This window comes from Haemorhous mexicanus, chromosome 14 (genome assembly GCF_027477595.1).
Source record: "Haemorhous mexicanus isolate bHaeMex1 chromosome 14, bHaeMex1.pri, whole genome shotgun sequence".
Lineage (NCBI taxonomy): Eukaryota > Metazoa > Chordata > Aves > Passeriformes > Fringillidae > Haemorhous > Haemorhous mexicanus.
In genome coordinates this window covers 14,093,984-14,117,214 of record NC_082354.1, presented here as the reverse complement: position 1 = coordinate 14,117,214, position 23,231 = coordinate 14,093,984, and the positions used below count along the sequence as shown (strand labels likewise).

General features: G+C 43.0%; 1 protein-coding gene across 2 annotated transcripts; it reads left to right on the top strand.

Moving 5' to 3' along the window:
* Positions 1-2,111: 2,111 nt before the first annotated feature.
* Positions 2,112-16,348, top strand: MOSPD1 (motile sperm domain containing 1). 2 transcript variants are annotated; one of them, XM_059859467.1, is made up of 6 exons: positions 2,112-2,213; positions 7,465-7,721; positions 7,903-7,978; positions 10,638-10,864; positions 12,798-12,959; positions 15,293-16,348. In XM_059859467.1, exons 2-6 carry the CDS (start codon positions 7,568-7,570, stop codon positions 15,322-15,324), a joined length of 651 nt encoding a protein of 216 aa, XP_059715450.1. In that variant the 5' UTR covers positions 2,112-2,213; positions 7,465-7,567; the 3' UTR covers positions 15,325-16,348. The 2 variants fall into 2 exon arrangements, with proteins under 2 accessions (XP_059715450.1, XP_059715449.1); XM_059859466.1 differs by lacking the exon at positions 2,112-2,213 and adding an exon at positions 2,400-2,505.
* The last annotated feature ends 6,883 nt before the right edge of the window (positions 16,349-23,231 follow it).

Sequence of the window (23,231 nt, the reverse complement as noted above, 5' to 3'; positions counted from 1 at the left end):
TCATCTCTGCACACTCCACTGTCAGGTTTCATGCTATAAGGAGGCAATATTTTATGTAACAGAAGACCAGCCAATGCTTCTAAGTAACTCACAGCAGTTCCTAAGGTAGGTAAAAAATCAAAGGACCAATTATAAGCTGCAGGAACAGCATTTTTTTACACCTTGGTTCACACTTAAGGTGACCTGACAAACTTGTTGCAGATTCTTCACTGCATCTGATGACTCTGCTCCTTTGCATTTGTACTTGTGTTGTCTTCTTCGTCCATTTTCTCCTCTCATCTACCAGCATCAAAACAAGGAATGTAACCTCAGTCTCCCTCTAATTGCAGAAATAATTGGTTATTCGGGCAGAATAAAGCAGCCCAAAAAGGAGAAGGCAAAAGAACCAATGACCTAACGATAAAGGAGAGAACTTGGCACAGATGTGAGACACTCCGGGTTACTGCCACACCAGGCAGCAGTCTCCATGTCCCCGAGCAGCCTTCCCGGAGCAGCCGGCGCTGAGCACCCGCTCCCGCCCTCTCCGTGGTTTCGCATCCCCGGGGGCAGCGGGGCACGGCAGGAGCAGCGGGACGGGGCCGAGCCAGGCTCGGTGCGTGCCCCAAACCAAACAGCTCTGGGTTGTTTCGGTGCAGGTTCAGCAGCCATGGCACGCACGTTCCTTTGGGAATGTCTGGGGTGGCGGAGTCCCTCCCAAGGCCGCGTCACTGCACAATGGTCAGGGATGCGGCTTTGGGCTCTCCGAGGCACCAGCAGCCAGGACAGAGCATCACCGGGTCCTGCTCACACCCCTACAAGCTTTCTCATTTAATTGCAGTTAGAATAGGGCTTTTGAAAATCACAAAACAACCTGGACACTGTGATCCATGGGCGGGAGAGGAAGGAGACCAGATCAATTCCTGATTTTCAACACGTGGATGCAAACCTTATCAAATGTGACAGACAAAAGTTGGATCCTGGGAAGCTTACAGAGACAGACATAACACCTGCTTTTAGAGAATCTGAACTTTCTTTGTAAATGAACTGGATGAACTGGAAAATACCAATTTGTCTAATTAACGTGCTTTTAAGTCTAGCCATTTGAGATTATGTTTTTATTTGATCATTCTGTTTGTTATTAATTTGAATATCTCTGAAACATGTTTATGTCTGCTGCTTCTTCTGAGACAGGTTTCCAAAATGAGAAACACCCTCCATTGGATTAATACTCAGTAAAATCATAATAATTTTCTGAAATCCTGAAAGGCTGAAGTCTGGTAATCTTTTTAAAAACACGATTTTAAACATTTAAAATTTTTAAACATGTAAAAATCTGAACTGATTTACACTCATCAAGAAACAAAATATTTTGCTAGTTTTCTTTGCATACATTTTTAGAAATTCTGACAAGATTATGTTTCTCTATAGAATAATTTAACAATATTATGTAATTTGGGGCTGAAAGACTGAACATCTTAATGAACTATTAGATCTGCAGAAAAAGGTGAGTGCTAGTTCACACACATTGTCTAAATTGGAAAATATATTTTTTAGAATTTCTTTATTTAATGTCTTCCATGATTTTAAATATATTACTTCCTGTTCTGGATTGTTTCATTGTTATTGTGAAACACTCATGGCTGTTGTGTTTATTTCACCACGGACGTGTGTTCATTTCACTGAAGGGTAAAGCTTGGTAATGGGTAAAAGATTTTGCAATCCTGTACTGGGTGGCTCAATATAAACTTTAATTATCCACTTGACTTGCAACAAAAACATTTGGCTGTACTAAAGATCTTGAAGTTTGGGATGATACTGGGTGGTGATTACACTTGGATTTGTTTGTATTATACAGAGGGGAAGTTGGGGGAAAAATCAAGGGAAGATGATATAGTGGATAATGCATAGTACAAGCAGAAGTCCACAAACAGCCTAACTGAATGAAAGCACATTAAGTAAATAAGAGGAAAAAGAACAAAGCTACGAGCATGGAAGTGTTTACAGGGACGGCGTGTCCCATTTAAGCCGCGCTGCTGGGTGAACGGGCGGTCACGCCTGGATGTTCGCTCGCTAACCCTTCTGTTCTGGCTCAGCCCGGGACGGCATCGAGGTGAGCCCGAGCTGCTCTGCGACCCGCAGGGCAGAGCACACGGCGGCCCCGAGCGCAGCGGGAGCCGGGAGCGGGGCAGGAACCCCTCCGGGACAGGGCCGGACCTCGGGAACCGTGCCGTGAGGTGCAGTATTATTAAAAACACCTCCCCGCAGGTGCGAAGCGCCGGGCCGGCCGCTGCCCGGGGAGCCGGCGGGGCTGCCGGGCGGGCGAAGCAGCGGCGAACGCCGCGGTACCGAGCCCACCGGAGCCCGGCGTGCCGGGGCAGCCCCGACATGGCGGCGGGGGCGGGCGGCGGGCGGGGCGGTGACGCGGCGGCGGCGGCCGGTCGGTCGGTCCCAGCAGCCCCAGCGCTGCCCGCAGTGACGGGCGGACAAAGGGGCGCCGCGCCAGCCCGCACCAGCGGCCCCGGGCGGGTGAGTCGGGGCGGGGGGCGACAGCGGGCACGGGGCGGAAGAGCGGAGCGACACCCGCGGCCCGGCCTGGCCGGTCCCGGGCCCCGCGGGCCGGGCTTGCCGCCCCTGCCGTCCGCAGGCCCTGCGGGAGCGCGGCGGGGCCGGGACGGGGAGCGGGGCGGCGGCCGCGCTCCGAGGCCCCGGCCTGGCGCCGCTTCCCCGCGGGACCGGGGCTCGCTGCGGGCGGTGCGGGGCCGGCCGCGGGGCCGGGGGTCTCTCCGAGCGGCGGCGGTGCGGAGCCGGGGCCGGGCCGGGGGCGGTGCGGTGGGGCCGGGCCGGCTGCGGGAGGCGCCGTTATCGCGCAGCTGCCTCTGCCCGTATCGCTGCTGCTCCTCGCTGGAGAACAAAGAGGATCAATTAAGAGTGTGCAATTACCGCCGTGCCCTGTCGGCAGTGGGCACGGCTCGGAACGCCTTTGCTCCCGTCGCTCTCCCGGGGAAGAGTGCTCCCCTCTGTTAAGCCGAGGCGGTTTGGGACCACGCAGCGCTAATCAGCACAACACACGTTTAGAAATCAGCCAGTTTAGTGCCTTAAACACAAATTTAAAGTGGGGAAATAGAGACTGAAGCACATTTGCCCTTGAATGTCTTCTCTAGGATCCTTGTGAGCCTGTAGCAGTATGGATCAGAAGCAATGAACAGCAGTTACTTAATTTTTCACTGCTTTTCATGCCTCTTAGTTGTATTTGAATATTTCCTTTTGTTAGTCACCTTTTCAGCATTTAAAACAATAATGTGGTCCTAATAAATTTTGCTGTCAGTGTCAGCATGATTTATGTGTGTGGTCATCCATGCTAATAGTTAATGCTCTCAGACTATTTCATTTTACAGCATCCTGGACACAGTTACTGGTGACATTTCTCATCATCCCGTGAAGGGGTAAACAGTAGCAGTTTTGCAAAGTATCAGAGCAGTTCTGCGGGTTCAAAGGGGACTTTCCGCCTACTGAAATACTTTGTAGAGTGTGTGCACCTTCATAGATCAGCAGATTTAGGTGAGGTTAACCAACTTGCTCAAGGTCATGGAGTGTCAGTGACAGAGTTAGCAACAATGGAATCCAGCCATCCTGGCTGCTGGCTCTGTGCTCTCATCATTGGGTGACGCTCCCAAATAATTGCAGGTAGTTTAAACATTGGTTTGCGTAAGTGCACGTTGAGGCCTTCAAAACATTTTGAAGAAACAAAATGCTTATGGTGTGCTTCAGATCCCATGCTGTATTTGTATGTAGCTTAAAGCGATTGCTCAGCTTGGAATAGGAGGGAATTTTGAAGAAGACTTTGTGGTTTATTTGGTAAATATGTGCTCAAAAAGCATCAGTTTTACTGAGTATAAAGTGTAGAAAGACTTGGGTAGATTTAGGAGGTAGATCATGAGATGTAACAAAAGTAGATTACACTGTAATTAGGCAACTTTTAAAGCAGCAGTGTGGAGGCATGACTGTAAAGAGGTTTTCTCCTGAATGAAGTGTTTACCCGATGACATTCTGTAGAGTTATTTGCAGTTGTTATGAAGAAAAACAGCCAACAAATGCCCTGGGAAGCCATGGTGATGAGGCTGTTGGAAGTTAAAATGGGAACAAAAAAGTTCCTCAGTTGATTTATTTATTCAACAGATACTTGTTAAGTAAAAACAAATCACAATGGATGTTATTTCTGACCCTGGAGAGAAGTTACGTTTCGCTTCATGTTTTTCTCTGTCTAGTTAAATTTATGAAGAAAGGGAATTCAAAGGAAACACTGGCAGATCTGTGCTATTGTGACACCAGCAGTATATATTTAGTAACTTCATGGAGGAAAGATCCCTATTGTGCTGAAAAAATACCAGTGACAATTGTTTGTCAGGACTTCAAAAAGAGCTGGGAAGTGAGCTGGCATTGTTCAGGTGTTGCATGCTGGCCCTGGCAAATGTTACCTGTGACAGATCCCTGCTCCTGTGGGAATTCCATCCTGGGAGAAGCCCATCTGTGCAGTGCAGATCACAGACATGACACCACAGATCCTGGGTTAGGACAGATTTGCTTGTACTTACCATTATGTGCTGCAAGTATTCATGGTGACCGTTGACCACAAAATTTAGTGGTTGTGGTGCAGTGGAGATGCAGAAGAGCAGGAGCTGAGTTTCTGTTCATGAACTGTCTGGGGTATGTGACCTTATTCTCACCTTTAGAGCTTCTGTGGGGTTAATCTGGGCAAAGAAGTTGTGGTGATACAAACTTCCTCTGTAAGAGTGTTGGCAGCTTCTTGTTGATGGGAAAGCTGTGCTGTTATCAAGAGTATCAGTACTAAACCATCACATCTCCCTACCATATGTGTGGCTTATCCACCAGTCTTTGGGAAAAGTGCTTTTACTGCTGTCACTTGGTGAGATGTTCTAGCAAGGTGACTTCTAAGCTAAAACTGTTGTCTCAAAAAGGGTGCTGGTTTGTTTGCTCAGGAATACAGAAGTTTATACCCTGAATGACACTGCTGTGTCAGCAAATGTGTCTGCTATTGGCCTGCCAGACGTTACTTTTACAAGTTGGGTTGGTAGCTCCTCATCCAGCCAAGTTAAATAGGAAAAGGAAGCAATAATGGGATATTCTTTTTTAAGATTGGTGGCTTTCTACATGCAGGTTGTGGAATCCTGGGAGGTTTGCACACTGTTTTCCACAGATGTGTAACAAAAATGAGCCTGTTGGTAGGCATAGTGATCCATACCTCCTCTGATTCTGAGAATTGTGGGGTTTTGGACACTGAACGCTTGCCACGGACTGAGCTGAAGAAACTGAAGATGTGGGTTGAAGCCAGGAATTGGAATGAAACATGTGCAGTGTTTAAATAAAAAACGAAAGCATCAAAATCATACTGATTATTATAAATACTATTTGAAAATTGTATTAAGCGTAGTCAAATTGTGAAGCAGTGGCTTGCTGTTGGTTTAATGGTAGCTGAAAACATTTATTTGAAAAATCGCTTTTGTTAATGTCAAAATTTGCCTGTATTTCTGTTACACATGGTGTGCAAAGTGTAGATAGGTATGAGAACCAAAGATTCCAACATACTCTTATTGCATACTGCATTGAGCTAACTTTGGTATAAGAAATTTAAATAAATAATTCTTAATCTTCTGCCTATGACAAGCATCAAAAGGTATTTTGTGTTCCTGCATGCTGGCAGTTTTTCCACATTAGCTTTTCATATAATCTTAATATGTTTGACTGGAACAATGAAACTCACTTTGCAATAGTGCATGAAGTTGTTCAAGAAATAATACTTACACTTGCTGTACAAAGTCATTCCAGAGTTTGTTGATTCTACTGAAACTAAAAGGATTCACCGTAATTCCAAGAAGCACTCAGAACCCAAATTGCCACTTAGAGAGCCATTTCTTTTTCTAGACTCTTCTTAATAAGGTAACAGAACATCAGCTTGGAACACTGTCATTGGGGATTTGTTTTCAGAATATTATTAGTAGCATTTCAGTGAAGTGGAAACAAACCTGTGCTCTGAAAAGGAACTGGATCATGGGGAAAGACATTCCAGTGAGATCCATGAACTTGAATTCTACAGGAATAATTTGCTCTTTTAATAACTAAATAAATAAAATTAAAGGCTTAGTTTGTGAATAAGAATCAGAACCTGTAAACCTGATGGTATGACAGATATACTTTTGTAAACACATGAATGTGTGTCATGTTTCAAGTGTGGAATATGTATCTGGTGCTTGGAAATATGATCATTGTGGTGTTTAGAATGCAGAAACAAGCATTTGTTTTTGATTGTTCATAGTGTTTGGGCTGTTTGTTGCTAGAAATTTCAGAAGCTAAATTTTTAAAGGTGCAACTATCCAGTGTGTTGAGCTGGAGAAGAGGTAGAATGTACCTTATTTTAAGAAGCTCTGTGGGAAGTGGAAATGACATCTAATGAGTCAGTAGGAACTTTTTGTCGTTTCAATACTTTTTGCCATAAAGTTAGACCTCAAAGGACACCTTCAGTTTGATAATTAATCTATAGAAGCTGCAGTAAAATATGACCTTCTTCGGGGGAGGAGAAGGACTTTGTTCTCTCTGTCATGTGTTGAGTCAGTGGTATATGTGCTGAGGAGTCTGGCCTTAATTTTATTTTATGAATTACATTTGGGATTGTTTCTTGGTTGGGTCATTGGTTCTGGTTTTAGTTCTGGAATGTCACTCAAAATAAACCAGAACTGTGTGGGGGGTGGCAGAGGGAGAATTGTGATGATTGTACTTTGGTTAGAGGTAGTGGTGGTAGAAAACCTGTCATCTCTTAATAAAATAGCGAATCCCAAATCTGTTTGCTGTTACTCATCCCAGTCATTTTTCCATTCATTACCTGTAACTACACAGTTGGAACAGGGAGTTTGGTTTAAACAAGGCACGAGGGTGTTCCCCATTCCTTTGTTCTGAATCCCTGGGATTGACATACCTGGGTGCCTAGGTGAGGAGATTCCTAACTTGTTATACCTCATCCAGGGAGGTCATCCCCACAGAAAGGTTCCTGCCCAAACAGTGACTCCTGCTGCCTCAGTGTCCTTGCGTTTCCTCATTTCTGCCCTCGTGTTTCTGATGTGTTGCTGTCCTGAGGCAAGGATGGGATTTCTTTCTGCTGTCATGGATTGGTTTGTGTTGTAAAGACCTGGCATAAGCCTCCCTAGTCATGGGCTGGGCCCCCAAATGCTGCCATGATACACTGGAGAGGTGCTTATCCATTTATTTTGTAGCAGTTTGTTAAATAGATGGAAGCCCAGTGCAAATATTTTTTTCTATTTCAGTGTTTTTGAAGGAACATAAGTAGAGGTAGATTCATAATCAAGCATCATGTTTTATATTTTTGCACCTTTGCTGACTGCCTCAGTTTAGTATAGACTTATGGAAATAATCTTCTTGCCTTTTCTCTTTTTTTTCCCCTTTTTTTTCCTTTAGAATTGCCAAAATGCTTTGGAATTCTTAAACGATTCAAAAGCTGAAGTCTCTGAGGATACAAAAGCATAAGAACACAAGAAGCAGCAAGGAGGATTCAGTGCCAATGCAGCAACAAAAAAGACAGCCAGAGTTAGTGGAAGGAAATCTTCCTGTTTTTGTTTTTCCTACAGAACTTATATTTTATGCAGATGACCAGTCAACACACAAGCAGGTGTTGACTCTATATAACCCCTATGAGTTTGCCTTAAAATTCAAAGGTGGGTTTCTTAGGTTAAGTTCTATTTAAGGGCTAGTTGATGATCTTGAACAGTCCAATTATAATTCATGTAAAAATCATATCTATGACAAAACCAAACTCGTCTCTCTACATGTATCTGTTGATGAACTGGTGATGTATTAGTTCATGATTTGTTACCACTCCTGTCCTTTTCCTTGCAGTTCTTTGTACAACTCCAAATAAATATGCGGTGGTGGATGCTACTGGTGCAGTGAAGCCTCAGTGCTGTGTTGATATGTAAGTAGAAGTTGGTTGGGTTTTTTCCTAATATACAACATTTTATTATCTTAATTTCTTTTATTATTTAAGAGGTTGTAAATGACAGCATGTGTGTCATAATACGTAAGTTGGATAAAGATGTGTTTTCCTGATCTCCTGTACTGGAGATATATCCTTAATTTTGCCTTTGGGCATAAATAAAATGCCAGTAAATGCATCTTGTAATGTAGTTTGTAAACCAGGAGCGAGAGTAATATGAGCCTTCTCTGAGCACCTTTTTGTTAGAAATAACAAGAAAAGCAAAACCCCCAGGGTTGAGATTTGTTTGTGAGAAATATTTGTTTGCAGATTGGCAAAATGGAAATGTCTGCAGTTCTACTGAGCACATTTTCCTGGGCCATGTAAATAAAGGTAGTTTTGCCTACCTTTCATCCTGACCACCCATCTCATTCTCAGATCTCTGTGCCTGCCCTTTATCTCTCCTGTCAGGTCTCAGCCCAGTAACTCAGAACAGAAGGAGGCTGCCTAAGTGACCACAGTAATCTGCAGGGTCTGTAGGCTGCTGAAAGCTGAAAGAGAGTAGGTGTATAAGCTAAAATAGACCAACTCTTTTTATCTTCTATTTGCCACATTATTTCTGTGCTGATGTACAGATACAGCTGAAGAAAATCTGAAGTACCTAAAAGCGCAGGCTGAACTTTTTGAATAGACATTTTCCAAACTGTAAAACACCACCTGGACTCTCTAACAAATGGCCATATACAGAAACCCTTTGTCAGAAAAATAATAACTGTTCTTGGGAAATGGCTCTTTGTTCCTATAGACTGTTTTCCTTAGGTGCAATTTGAAAAATTCCAGGGACTCATGAAATAGAAAGGAAGTTTAGAACATGGAACTGGAAGGTTTCAGTAAGCAGGGGCAACAATACTAAAAATGGAACTAAACTGGTCAGAATATACCAGTGTACCAGTGAGCTATTCCATTCTTCAGAAGACATTTACACAAGCTTGATTACATTTGGTTAAACAAATGTGTTTTATTAAATAAAGGAAAATAAGACAGACACATGTTCCAAGGGGATTTTTTTGTGCAGCAAAACCCCCCCATCCCACTCCAGTGGTTGCTGTCTAAGGACAGTGTTTACTGCTAGGATATGAGCAGTACTATGCAAGTGTGGCCATTTGCCAGATAAACAGATATTCTACAGAGCTTCCAATTATGCAATGGTCTCTAAAAAGAAACAGGAGAATGTATCTGTTTAGAAGGGTCTGCAGAAAATATCTCCTTGCCTGGCAGCAGATACATGTTTTCCTAGCTCAGTGTTATGTAAAGATTCTGTTTAGGTTGGTAGTTGGTACCATGGCACTGGGAGTAGGAACGCCAACTTAAAAGGAGGTGTTAAAGGAAGAAATCAGAGTTGGTCTGCTGTGCTGATATGCTGAGAGCTGGATGAATTAGGGTTGTGGGGGGAAAAAGCCTTTTGTTTTAGTGAAGGCAGTTGCCCAGCCAACACTCCACTTGCTGGAAGCCTGTCATAGGCACTCTCCTTTGACTCTGAAGTGACATAAAACATCACTGCAGCCTCTTGCTGGGGGGATGACTTGGTCTCTGTTTCTGTGTTGAATAGTCCATTCAAACCAGATACCAGTTGCAAGCACTGGCTACGTGCTAATACTTGTAGATATCTTGATGTGATATAGTTCCTTTAAATAAGGACTGAAAAACAAAAATCCATTTCTTGCAGCATTTTAATGTATATAGTATCACAAAGATTGGTTTCTTGAAGCAATTTTAAGACTACTATTCTGTGTTTCTAAGGGTACAGTCATTTTTTCCCCCCTCATAAGATGACAACCTTCTTTGTATGTTCTTCAGATCAGCTGCTGTTATCTTGGAAACTTAGAATAACCTTTAACGAAAAACATTAGGAAAAATAGTTGAAATCCTTATTTACCCTAAGAGCTGATATCACTTCAAAACCTAAATGTTGTAGCTTTTCAATGCTAGATATGTATTCTCATGATGAATCACAAATGCAGAGAGGAGGCAGTTGAGCACAGCACTGCTCAGAGGTCTGTTTTGCTGTTGATCAGAGCTATTTTAAAGCTGTACTTTTTATAGGTTCCATGCTCTCAGTGGTGGGTTTCTGATTTTGAAAATCCCTGGCTGACTCTTGTCTATAGAGGGAATGGGTTTTGCTTCTGAGAAAGTAGAATTATAAAACTTTGAGCCTGGTTTCCTCCAGAAGCTGGACTGTTGCTTGCCAAACACCTGTCCAGCTCCTTTCCTTCCCTGGCCACTCCAGTCCCCTCAATCCTTTTAAAATCACTGGCCAGCATCAAACAACTTTGATACAGGAGGAGGAGGCTTCTTTCAGATCATTGATGTTTCATCAATTGGCAGCAGGGGCAAAGATGGGCTTGGGATAGAGACTTAACTGTCCTGTTTGGCCAGGAGCATTTGTATTTGGGAATTAAAGCAAACATAAGGAGGGGAGAGAGGAGGTAAGGTAAGTCTTCAAGAACATGGAGTGGTGGAGGAGGTAATGGAGGTCTGGATTATTCCAGTTTATCTGAAGGAGGGGGGACAGAGGGCAGACTTTGTGATATAGAATGTAATTCCTCAACAGGCATGCTTCTTAGTAGTTCATCTGTTTGAAAATGTTGTTTTTCTACAGTGTGATTCGTCACAGAGACGTTCGGGCTTCTTACTATGGTGTCATAGATAAATTCCGTCTCCAAGTGTCTGAGCAGAGCCAGAGGAAAGCATTAGGGAAAAAGGAAATTATTGCTACTCTGCTTCCATCTGCAAAGGAACAACAACAACAAAAGGAAGAGGAGGAAAAACGAATAAAAGAACACCTGGCTGAAAGTGTCTTTTTTGAGCAGACTTTGTGTCAACCAGGTAGCTGAAATCTTTTTCCACTCTGATGTTCTGAATCAGTTTTGAATATCTCAAGTAACTAGACTTAAAACATTTTTAAAATATAAACAGAAATACATTTAAAAATAATTCATTTTGCTTACCTGTAAGACTGCTTTATCACTTGAGAATGACATTATACAAGAGCCCAAACTGTGGCTATTCTGTTTATGCTGTCTTGATGAATCAAGACCCTTTGCTGCCCTGTATTTGTATGTCATACCTTGGAGAGTGCATCCACTGTTCTTCTGGAGCAGGAGTTCTCATACAGACAATGGGAATTTATCTGTGAAAGGATGCTAAGTTAGTTTATCCCTTGGGCTCTTTCAAAACATATGCCCCTTGTGAGTTTGCTCCAAATCCTTAATCCCCTATTTCCTGATGAGCAGGAAATATAGCCAGAACATCTTCTAAAGTGCTCCTTGTTCTGTGCCCTGTCCTTTGTCTGTCCCACAAGAACACAAGAGCACAGTTGGTGGCTGAAAACTCTGTGTGTTTCATACACACAGTGAGGAAGTGAATCAACAGTCTTGAAAACCTGGGCCAGACAGTTAAATTGAATGGATAGGATATAAAGTGTCAAGTTGTACCTGAAATGAATCTAAACTGATTCTTGATGGTCTAGATTCTTCTTACTTTTAGTGATTCATACTGAAATGTTCTTGTCACTGTTTTATTGTTCAGGACAACAAAAACCAATTGCAGAAAATAGATTAATCTCCTTGAGATTATTCATATTGTTAAAGTGGGTGTTTCACTATTTATACTGAGTTTGTTGGCTGGTGAAACACTTTTTATTAAAAAAACTCTCATAATAGATATTAGTAGGATACACAGTTAAAGCAAACCTACAAAGGTCTCTGGGCTCACAGAACAAAATGTTCCTGTGATAGTTGATCCAGGACAGAGGGCCTGAGCCATCCTGAACAGTCTGATACTGGTCTTATTCCAAATGCCTTTCTCTGCTTAAAGCTCTCATTGACTGTGGTATATTGCAGTAAAAGAAGAAGCAGTAAACAAAGAAACTGCAGTTTTGCAACCTGCAACCTGGAAATAAGAGATGTATGGAATTAAAATGGAGCACATATTGCTAGTTGCCGAGGACAGGAGAAGTTGATAAAAACATTGGCTATTTTCCAATGGGTCTTAAGGATTTGGTTAGAGGTATTCAGCTAACATGTTAACAGCTCTTTTCAAAGATGACACAGTGGGCCTTTGAGGATGTTCCAGCTGTTAAAGTGCAGGACAATAAAGACTATGAAGGACTCTTTATTGTCTGTGGTTTGCATTTTCTTATTCTGATAATACTGGACTGTCAGAGTGGTTCACTCTCACAGTTTTTAAAGATTCAAATTTGACTGATTTGTGGTATCTAAACTGACTGGCTCAGGTAGAGCCCTTGAATCCTGTAAAGAATGAAGGGGAGCTCATCTGGCCCAAGAACCTGTGCTCCTGCTGCAGGCAGGTTTTCTTCAGGAGGTGTGAGCAGTTTCCTGCCTGTGCAGGTCTTTTGGGTGCTCTAACTGCTTGATTACTGATCACTGAAGGAACTTATCAAGGAATGGAGTCAGGATGCACAGGGAACCTCAAGCATTGCTGAAACATCCAGCTGTCCTGAGTGTGTATATATAGCAACTGGGCCTGGCAGGCTCTGTTCCTCCAGAAGGGAGTGGTTTGGGAAGTCATGTGAAAACAAGTTCCAGCATCAGAACAGGGAGCAGCCTCCTCCACTGCAGAATGCAGAAGGTTTAGAAGGGTGGGTTTAAGGCTTGTCTTCTACCCCCTGCAAACTCCAGAGCAGAAAGGAAAATCTGAGGATATTTCAGCTCCCAAGTACTGCAGACATTTTTGCACAATATTTAATGTTTATATTATTTAGATCTTCCTTACAATTGGTGCTGTCTTGCTTTTTCAGAAAACAGAACTGCCTCGTCGGGACCTAGTTTACTCACAGTCTTCCTTGGAGTGGTGTGTGTTGCAGCACTAATGCTACCTACATTGGGGGAAATGGAATCCCTGGTGCCTCTCTACCTCCACTTAAGTGTGAATCAAAAGTTAGTAGCTGCTTATGTTTTAGGTAAGTACTTTGGATCTTAGAAACATTTTCCTACAAAATCTGAGTTTGGAAAACTTCACCTGTCTTTGCCAGCGGCCTCGGAAAACTGCAAGGAAACAAAGCCCCACATTAGGTTTTGTTTTGCAACTCAGCTTACATCTTTATTTGTAGCTATGGTGATAGCAGGGTAAATTAGTTATTGTAAGTGTTTTAGACCAGATTGGAGTTGATACCTATTGCACACAGGCCCCTACATGCTAATTTCAGCATTATTTGATGATGGGCCAGCAACAGTCATCTGCCAACACACCTGAATGGAATGTGCTGTTTCTTACTCTCTCGTTGCAATAGTTACTCTATTGCAGAATGTAGAATGTGTTATTCTCTCCAGCCCCCTGTGAGCTGCTTTTTAAGGCCTGATTCTCAGTACCTGTTTAATAAGGAGTTGATATATGTAGCAATAAGTTGATGTAAACCCTGTCTGAGACCTCTACCATCCACAGTTCTTCCTGATTTGCTCCTGCATTAGCTAGCATAGACGAGTTGCACATTTCATTCGTTATGACTATTTCTCTATAACTGTTTCAGATTTGAAGAACAGTCACACTAAAATCAGTTCTCCTCTCCCACTACCTGGCAGAAATGAGGATTTAAAGGAAAAGAGCTAGGCAGCTCCAAACTGATAGCTAGAGGTGAGGTAGTGACAGGGAAAGGAGCAAGTTCTTGATGGTTCGTGCACACTCTGCTGACTCACAAAGGTCCATCTGCTGAAGTGGTTTGAAATCTCACTTGTGGCTCTTTGCCCAAGCTGATGCTGATGGATTCTCAGATCAGGACCTTGCAGTAATCCTCACTTTGTTTTTATCTCTGCTTTTGAAAATTACTCCAGGTTTTGCTGGTGTCAGCTGTAGTTTTAAGTCTTTTGACTTTGCAAGAGCTGAACCTGTTTCTAGATTCCCTATGAAGTTTTGAGAGGTTTTGGCTTCTTTGCTGGCAGTGCTTTTAGTGTTCATGGACAGATTCTTTTGTGTGCAGCTCTTGCTTGTGTAGAAAGTCAATTGCTCTTGAGAAGTTGAAACCACTTTGTTCCACAAGGAAGTACAACTGGATTGTGGAGCATTTAATTGGAAAGGGTTGTTATACACACCAACAGGACTGTAGGGTAGTTGAGAAGTATCTGATTTACAGAAATGAGTTAAACCCTTTATTGTCTGCAAGCCCCTGTACAAGTGGTGCAGGCTGTTCTCCAGAAGCCTCTGCTGTTCTCTGAGATGATGGAGTTGATCCAAGCTAAGGATCCAGCAGCTGTGGGAGCACTGATTGTCTGAACCAGTACAGACCTTGATAAATAGCTGAGCTGTAGTTCCTCTTTAAGGGATAAATTGCTGATCTAATGGAAGACAGTGCTTCTGCCTTCACCATCTTCATAAAGTAGCCAAGTTCCATCAGTATGGAGTGGCAGGAGATAAAACAGTCTCAGAAATGTCTTTATCCATGGTGAGATCTGTAGGTTTTAGCTGAGCTTTCTGCAGTGAAAAGCTGTTACAGTGACATCATCTGAGCCTGCAAGAAAGTGAGAATGCTCAAGAACTGATAAATTGTTGTTTTGATGTTACATAAGGCTGAAATTCAGGGAGCCCCTATGTTCTTCCACCTGCCTCACCTTGTGCAATATAACCCATGTCTAAAAACTGCAGATTTGTACTTTTTCCTGTATCAGCGTATAATTAAAATGAACTTTTCAGTGTGTCATGGGTAGGTTTATTAGCCCCTATTTCCTGTTTTCATCTGGTTTTAATAGTTTTTAACTTCTATCAGAGCAGTCCTTTTTTTCCTCCCTCTCTAAAGGTCACAACAAAGAGTCTGTTGAAAGCTCCCTCTGCAAACTGACAAGGAAGCTTAACATCTTTGTTAAAACTGGTCTTTGATCAGTTATTATTCACAGAGCAGAAAAAAAGCCTTGGAGCCTTCAAGTGATCTGCCTTACTGATGATTCAGCATTTGAATGACACTGCCCATAACTGGCCCCCATGAGGAGTGGGGTTTGGTGTTGCAGTTACCCCAGTCAAAAGTTCAATGTTAAGGTTTTCCAGTAGAGAGGTCAATAATTGTTTGGAGTATTTCTACCGTCTTTGACATTCGGTTTTTAGGTGCACCACATGTCAGCATTGATTTTTGACTATGTCAAAATTTTGAGTGATACTTGTAATATTTAAGTGTGTATATAAATGCATTCTGCATGCATTTGTGTACTTCTACCATATTTTCTGGCCTGTGACAGGGTAAACTCTTTATTTTAAATGTTTTATTTTGAGTGAAATAGAAGTGTTTAGTTCTTAATTCTTGTCTTTCAGGTCTCATCACCATGGTTATTTTGAGAACATGAGCAATGAGTTCATAGGATGTCAAACACCTTACTGTATATTCACATCATGAATGTGGACTGCCTTTTACTCCCATTTGGCTCATTAAGATGCTAGCAAAACTGTTCAGTGATTTAAGATACCTTCAGAAGTGTAATATATTTTAACTGTGTATAATAAATGAAAGACTCAAAGCACTTGGCGGTGCTTCTGTAACAGACAGCTACGAAATGTTCAGTGATACCTGTGAAAATAATTTGAAAAAACTTTTATATCTATGCCTACTGTAAAAAATCCTTATTAAAACAACATTTGTTATTTTTAGTCTATGTTCACATCAGTGTGTGATCACTATAAAAGCAAACTGTCTTCTGTAAAAACGCTCATTTGGTTTGTGGTTGTACCTGCTGAGGCTGGCACATAACACTTCTGTATATACATACCAGAGGGGTGAGAGTTGTGACTGATCATTGAAGAAAATGAAAAATCCCATCAGTGGAACTATGAAATAAACCATGAATTTTAGGTGAAGAAGTAATTCTCAAATTTCTTACTTCATCATTACCAATATATCGTTGAGTGCTCATTTTCTTACCTGGGGAAATAATTTCTTGCAACAGTCATTTTGTACCACAATTACTAGACAATAAAACCAAGTTCTGTAATCAGATCCTTAATTTCTTAGGGATGCATGGAAGTGGCATTAATGGAAGCTGAACTCGTACTAATACAAAATTAATCATTTTCTCTATTTTAGAGACCAAACTAAGTGAAATAGCAAAGGCATTCTCTACATCTCTCCCCACACAGCTACCACAGGAACTTCTTTTCTATCAGAAACTCCTGCTTAAATGCCAGTTTCATATTTGAGGTGAACATTAATCTTGTTTCATACAACAAGTATTTCCCTTTATTTGACATTTCATTGTCGAGATGTTAATTCTAAAAGGGCAGCTATTACTGCATTGGATTCATACAGACAAATCTTTGTTTGTAAGAAGTCTATAGAGTATGCTCTGATATGAATAATAAAGTTTGAAAATCAAACCTTTCCCTCTGCATGTTTTGGGTCACTTTTCTGCTTCTGCATGGAAATACAAAGAAACCATGCAAAAAAGTGTTTCTTAAAAAAAAAAAAAAAAAGGAGAAAAAGAGAAGTTGAAGAAAGTTGTTAAGCATTTTTCTTATACAATGCTACTCCAGTTTGATTCTTGGAAGAACTGGGATTGTGTCATCCATCAATCAGCATCAGATGATAAAGTCAAACATTAACATTCAGTAAGAAAAAAACCCAAAAAGGTTCCCAGCTGGTTTACAAGGCTGTGTGCCAGAGCCTGCTGCAGGCACAGCGCTTCCTCCAACACTGAGCTCGTGGCTGGGTCAGTGTTTTCCTGCCCCTGCAGGGCTCTGTTCTTGTAGCTTCACTGTTCCTCATTACCTACCCTGTGAATTCTGATTTTCAGCAGATGGTTTAACCTGCTGCTGCCTGGGAAAGGTGAGGGAGTGGAGCAGAAGTTGGGGAGATGAAAGTGCCACGAGCTACCTTATCTTAGCACCCAACAGCCAGGCTAAACATTTTGTTGTGGCCAAGCTGATCAAAAAAGCCCAACACAAGCCCTTTTTTCCCCTATGTCCTGGAATTCTGGTCCTGGGCTGGAATGATGTTTTGCCAGGCAGCTGAAGTAGTGCAGAAGTGACAATCTCACCTGTGGGAACCCAGAGTCACTGAGTGACTGTAACCAGGTCTGACACCTGCAGCTGCCTCAGTCCTGCAGGACAGTGCTTGCATGGGAGGGGAGAACACAGGACACAGATGCCAGCAGTCATTTGCAAGAAATCTGAAGGGAAATGATTTGTTTAGAAAGACACTTTGACCAAAGAAATCAGAACAAAAAGTTTTTGTCAACGAAAAAGACTAAAAACATTGGACCATTTCTTTGTCAAGGCAATGGAGGAGCAATACACTGGAAAAAAAATACTAAATGCAGAGTAACTCAGCAGATGTACATAAAACTGGTGCTTGGGTGAAATAAGGATGACAAGTGTGAATTCTGACTTCTTTCTCCTTCAGGGAGGTTGCAGCACACTGCAGAATCACAGATTTATCCCAGTTATGAAAACAAGACCTGGGGACTGTTTCAGTTCAGCACCGAGGGAGAGCATATCAAATTATGATACAGCATAGTCACAGCAGGGCACCAGTAAAATGTTTCCAGGTGGATACACAAGACTTTGAAGATATTTCCTGATTTTATTATTTATGTGCATGCACATACCTCTAGTACTTACATACTAGAGTTTCAGAAAACACTGAACACCTTTGGAAATAAGACCCAAGACACTGAATATACCTCTTAGAAACACCAGGAAAAACAGTTAAGTGTTCACGTCATTTCCCATTCCTGACTCCTAACACAAACAAACAGTCATTTCCTCGCAATGGGCAAGTGTTTTCAGCAGACAGTTGGGAGGGCTTTGAGATCATCCTGCAGAAACAATCCCGGTGTTTACCCACGCCTGCCATGGCACAGACACCTCAGAGGAAGTGGGAACGCTTTGGGGAGCGTCACTCCCATGGCTTGGTACATGATCTTCCCTAGGTGCCTGCACTTGTCTGGATCAGAAGATCCTGAGGTGATCGTGTTTCTCTGGAGGAGTGAATCACAGAGTGCTTGAAACTTCAGACCCTGTGCGCTGTTGCAGAGCTCCAGGGACAGGAGGGGCTGCCAGGGAATCAGTTAATTGCGCCAGCTGATAGAGGAGCCCCGGGGAGCAGGGCCACCACCTGGAAACAAATCAGCCCCTGCAAAGGGAAAACCTGAGCTGCTGCTGCTGCTGCCATGTCTCAGACATGCCCCAGGAAGACAATGGGACGTTGCTGTCACTGCTCCTCTTGAAACAGCTCCACAGGGATGTTTGCAGCAGCTCCAAGAGGAGCCCATGAACACAACTGTGCCTTCAACAAAAAAAAAAAAGGCACAGAAATCCTGCAATCAGGTAATTAAGAACTGTCAAAGCTAATCATATGTTATTTCATCTTATGCTAATATGTACAAGTATCTGATGACCAACAAGGCTAAAGTGGAAAGAGGCTGCCGAATAGGTTTGGCAATAAATCATTGTAGTTTGGTCCTTATTTGTCAATGCACACTTAATATACCTGGCTTTCCTTATAAATGCCAAGTTCCAACGCCCCTTTCCTTTGTCAGGAGTGTGAATCTCACACTTCAAACTTACACTCAGGGCAACATCAAATTTAAGGATCAGGCCTTAAAAAAGCTCTTGTACAGGGGGTCTTAAAAAACCCCAAACCTTGAATCATCTCTGCCAGGTGGGTTTTGAGTTGTTGGGCTGGAGCAGCTCAGGTGCTTTGGCCTCTGACCTTGTATGAGCCCCCGGGGCAGAGAGAAGGGAACTCACTGTCCTACAGAGCAGGCAGGGCTGAGCTAGGCTGCCACTGCCCCTCCTGCCAGCTGTGTGCCCATAGAGGGGCCCAGTGGCCCTGTGTCGGAACTCAGGACATCCCTTTGGGAGTCCGGAGTTTCCTGGGACCCTTGCCAGGGGGCTCGGAAACCCTGGCACACAGCCCAGAACACCAGTGGGTTCGATTATGAACCACGGAATAACTTGTCACCTTTATAGAAAGAGATAAAAGCCACAATAGTGTAAATAGTGTATGAATAAAATAATTACAGAGTCTAAATGTAGGTTTTAGGATTTTTGGTATAGGGGTTTCTGGTGACAAGATGGAGGGATTTGGGCGTGTCTAGCCTTTCTTCTTCTTCTTCTCTACCTCCATCTTGTCTGGTGATGTTGGCACTTTTAGATTGGTCTAAAGTAGAAACTCACTGTCTAATATAGATGATAGGTATTGGAAAATAACTGTAAATATTGTACACGTAGTTTGTAGTATATAAAGATAACACCGCCCTGGAGGAGGGGGGAGTGCCTCTGGCTGTCCTGCCAAACGGATCTCGGCTGGACAGGGAGAAAGAACCTTATAGATAAGATGCAATAAACAATCTTGAGACCGAAAAAATGAAGAGCCCTGACTTCTTCTTCAAGTACCGGGCTGGGAAAAGAAACTTTCGAACTTTAGTCGGGGTCACTCTGACCAGCTAGAAAGACAGCCCCCGGCAGCCCTGGAGAACAGGTTCCCTCCTGTGTCCCTGGGAAATGGGGCACTCACTGCTGGCTGCAGGGTAGGGAAGGCACCATCCCTCACCAGAGCTGGAGGAGAAACGGCCACAGTTACCAGGACTGGAGTCTCTTTCCTGCGGGCAGAATGTGCTGCCTGAGGAAATTAAATTAAGGCTGAAATCACTGAAGGAAAGTGAAGTTCACTGCTGCCTGCAGCCGTCACTCACTTGTTACTGCCCCACAGGAGCTGGTGAGGATCGGGAACCCCACGCAGTCAGCAGGAGCCATTTCCAGACAACGACCTCAGTGGAAAGAGCCGGGAGAACAAATCCTCTGCAGAGGGGAGCTGGAGGAATGAACACAGGCAGGAGACACTCGCAGCATCTCAGTAAAGCCGAGTAAGGGGTTTATTCACTCACTTTTGGGAGAATCTTTGTCTTCTTTAGAAGCTCTCCACTGAACGCTAACGAGCTGTTTACTTTGGAAATGAGCTGTAACTAATGCACATCAGCTCTAGGAAATCTGCGAAGCTGTATGACCACGCTGACGATGTAATGTGGAATTACATGCAGGCAAAGCGACCACACTGGCCTTCAAAACAGCAGAGACTGCAAAGAAATTATTTAAGCACGAGCACAACACGATTACAGCTATGGGTGTCTCCTCAGTGGGAGGAAAAAGGCTGGTAAGGTATAGCTGAGTAACAGGCGCCCTGTAATGGAACTTAAATCCATGTTTCCAGATTAAAAAAAAAAAAAAAAAAAAAATTAACCATAAAATTTTCAATAGCAAACTATGATTTACAGTAACAAAATGAGAGTGTTCTCCAGAAAACGGCGCACTCAGCGGCTTGAGTATGAACATGAAGGCATTAGAGGAACATTTGCTTTAACAAACAGAAAACCACCATCAAGAGACAGAACTGCAGTAGGGAGAAAACCCGTGTTCCATCAACACCACCAAACCCATTAGCGCCTTTCCCTCAGGAATGTGCCAGGAATCTCCACAATCCAAAACACTGCTGAAGTGAATGCACTTTAAATGAAAGGATGCTGATGTATTTTTAGCAGGAAGATTCTTGCCGCGATTTCAGTGTGAGCTGTATTTAAACTGGCTTGAGAGACAACACCGTACCTGATTTCTGTGCCACAAACCCTGATGTGTGCTGTGCTTTGATTTTTGACATCAAGGCTTTGATTTTTCTCCACACAAGGACAGAAAGTAACCAGGAGAGCCACATTTCCAAAGATTAGTCCCTGCAGCAAAACCTGCTTCCTCTTGAGGAGCTCTTCCTACCTGGGTTGACATCCAGCAAAATTCTGAACATTTTACATACAATTATTTGTCATGGAAGGAATTCTTAAAATAGTGAGCATTTTCTAAGGTTCTTAAGAAGCAAATAAAAGGATAAGAAACCAAACTAGCAGAAGAGTTTTAAATTTGGTAAGTGTCAGATTTGTCTGAGGAATCTTTGTGGCACTGGGGATGTCTCACCAGTTCCTTGAGAGACACAGGGGAGCCAGCACAAAGGGGTGTGGAGGCTGTCTTTGGTTTTGGTTTCAATGCACCCGACTCCTCCCCCCTTCTGAAATTTCTGCTCCCGAGCCAGCTACTGGAAGTCACACAAGGTTATTCTCCTTCAGCTTATTTTTTTCACCTCCTTTCTTGTGCTTCTACCACAAAGCCCCAGTGGTGGAAGCAGTCTCAGCGTGGGTGTGGGGTCTGGGTCTTTGGGATGTAGGGTGTCTGCCTTGAGTGCTCCATGCCAGAGGAAAAGAATCTCCTGAGCAAGGCCTGGGCTGGATGGCAACTGCTCTCAGGTTTATCAAACAAGGATGCTCCCACCAGATATACAGAAATGGGGAGGCTCCACTTGTACTGGTAAAACAATCACTCCTAGAAAATGAACCTGAGGTGACAATTTTTACACCCAGTTATTGAAAAGGATTCTTGCCAAGCACTCCTCTCTGTGTCAGTAAGGTTTTAATTACGGTGCTGTAGCTGTCAACATTCAGTTGCATGTACAAATATTTTAACTTGTTGCTTCCAGGAGAAGAGGGATCAACTTAAACTCCATCTGCCTGTTGGTGATGAGAAAGGTTGCTTAAAAGAGGATAGGAAGAGCTCACACAGTTTCATTATGACTCCTGAAGCTCTCTATTTTAAGTAAATGAGTTACAACTCCAGCATATGCAAGAAGACAACAGCATAAAGTGAACATTTCTGAAATGATGACTGCTAAGGGAGGCACAAGCTGTTCTCAAGCTCAGGGAGTGCTGGAGGTCCCTCCAGTCACTTCACCAGCAAATCATTGCACAATAGCAGGGCTGGACTGACAAACAGCACTGATACTGGAACCACAGCACACATCTATAAATGGAAATATCTCAGTCTCACCAGGCTTTGGAGACTTGTTTTGTGTCTATGGGTTGATGATCATTTACATGCAAGTTTTCTGAAAAAAGGAGAGAAGTAAGAATTTAGGATTGAGTTCTTACCCTGATCTCAGGAGGACCTTGGGCAGTTGCTCAGCTGAGCATTCAGGTCACCTGCCTCGCTGGCAGCACACAGAAGATCCTGCAAGTCAATCTAGCTGAAGCAGAGGCTCATTTTTCCTGGCATTTGTACCTCTCTTCCAGAGGGAAGTATCTATCCCTCTGCTAAATGCAGCAACCACTGAAGGGCTCATTCCAAAAATACAGCCCCCTGAGCACTGGCACGGTTACCGGCGTTCCCTCAGCAACTGTGTCACTCTGGAGGTGGAAGGAAGGAAAACACTCATCCTTTGTCAAGGGAGACACAGCAGCCCAAGATCTGATTTAACTGCCAACAAATCCTGCAGGATAATTTTCAACCAGACCAAGCAAGTGCCAAACCCAAGGGTGATTTCTGGAAGGTGCCATTCATGGCAGAATCCCAGAGAGAAGCAGAAGCAATATTAAAAGCATGAGTTACTAGACAAGTACAGGGTTGATTATGTGCATTGTAGAACATCCTGGTTCCCTGTATCCAGATACATATTCTGGAGTATAATTGATTCCAGAATTTTTCATTTCAGTGGAAAAAAACTTCTGTATGTGTCACTGGACTCCAGGGAGTGAAACTGCAGCTTCTTGGTGACATGGAGATAAAACTCTGACTTGCTTTCCCACAATTTCCATGCAGTTTCTGTTTTCCAAAGGCAGGGAAAGGAGCAGATACAGATAAATAATTATTTCACTCTCCTCTAACAGCATTAATTGACCCAGAGAGGTTGTGGACTCCCCATCCCTGGCAATGTCCAAGGCTGGGTTGGACAGGGCTTGGAGCAACCTGGTCTGGTGGAAGCGTCCCTGCCTCTGGCAGGGGGTGGAATGAGATGGTTTTTAATATCCTTAAAACCCAACCCATTCCATAATTCTATGATTAACTGCCCTATTAAAGCAAACCACAAAGACTCCCCAGTTTTTCCCAAGAGTTAAGACCTTCAGTACTTCCTATCAGCCAGCAGAAGCTCCTGTCTTCTTTATTTCACTACAACTTCCTCTAGGTATAAACTAGGGACACATGTAACTTGTATTAAAAAATGTTTGGGTTTATTATTCTTTATTCCTAGAGTTGTCACAGACCTGCAAGACAGCATTGCACAAGGAAAACAAGGTAAGTCTGCTGCAGATTTTCCTATCTGCTTGCATGTTAACTAGACTGGGTGGAAGTAAATTACAGGAGATATTCTGATTTTAAAAGAAAGCATTTAATCCCAGAAGGAAATAAGAATATGGTTATCTAAAAAAGTGCAGAAACAGCAAAA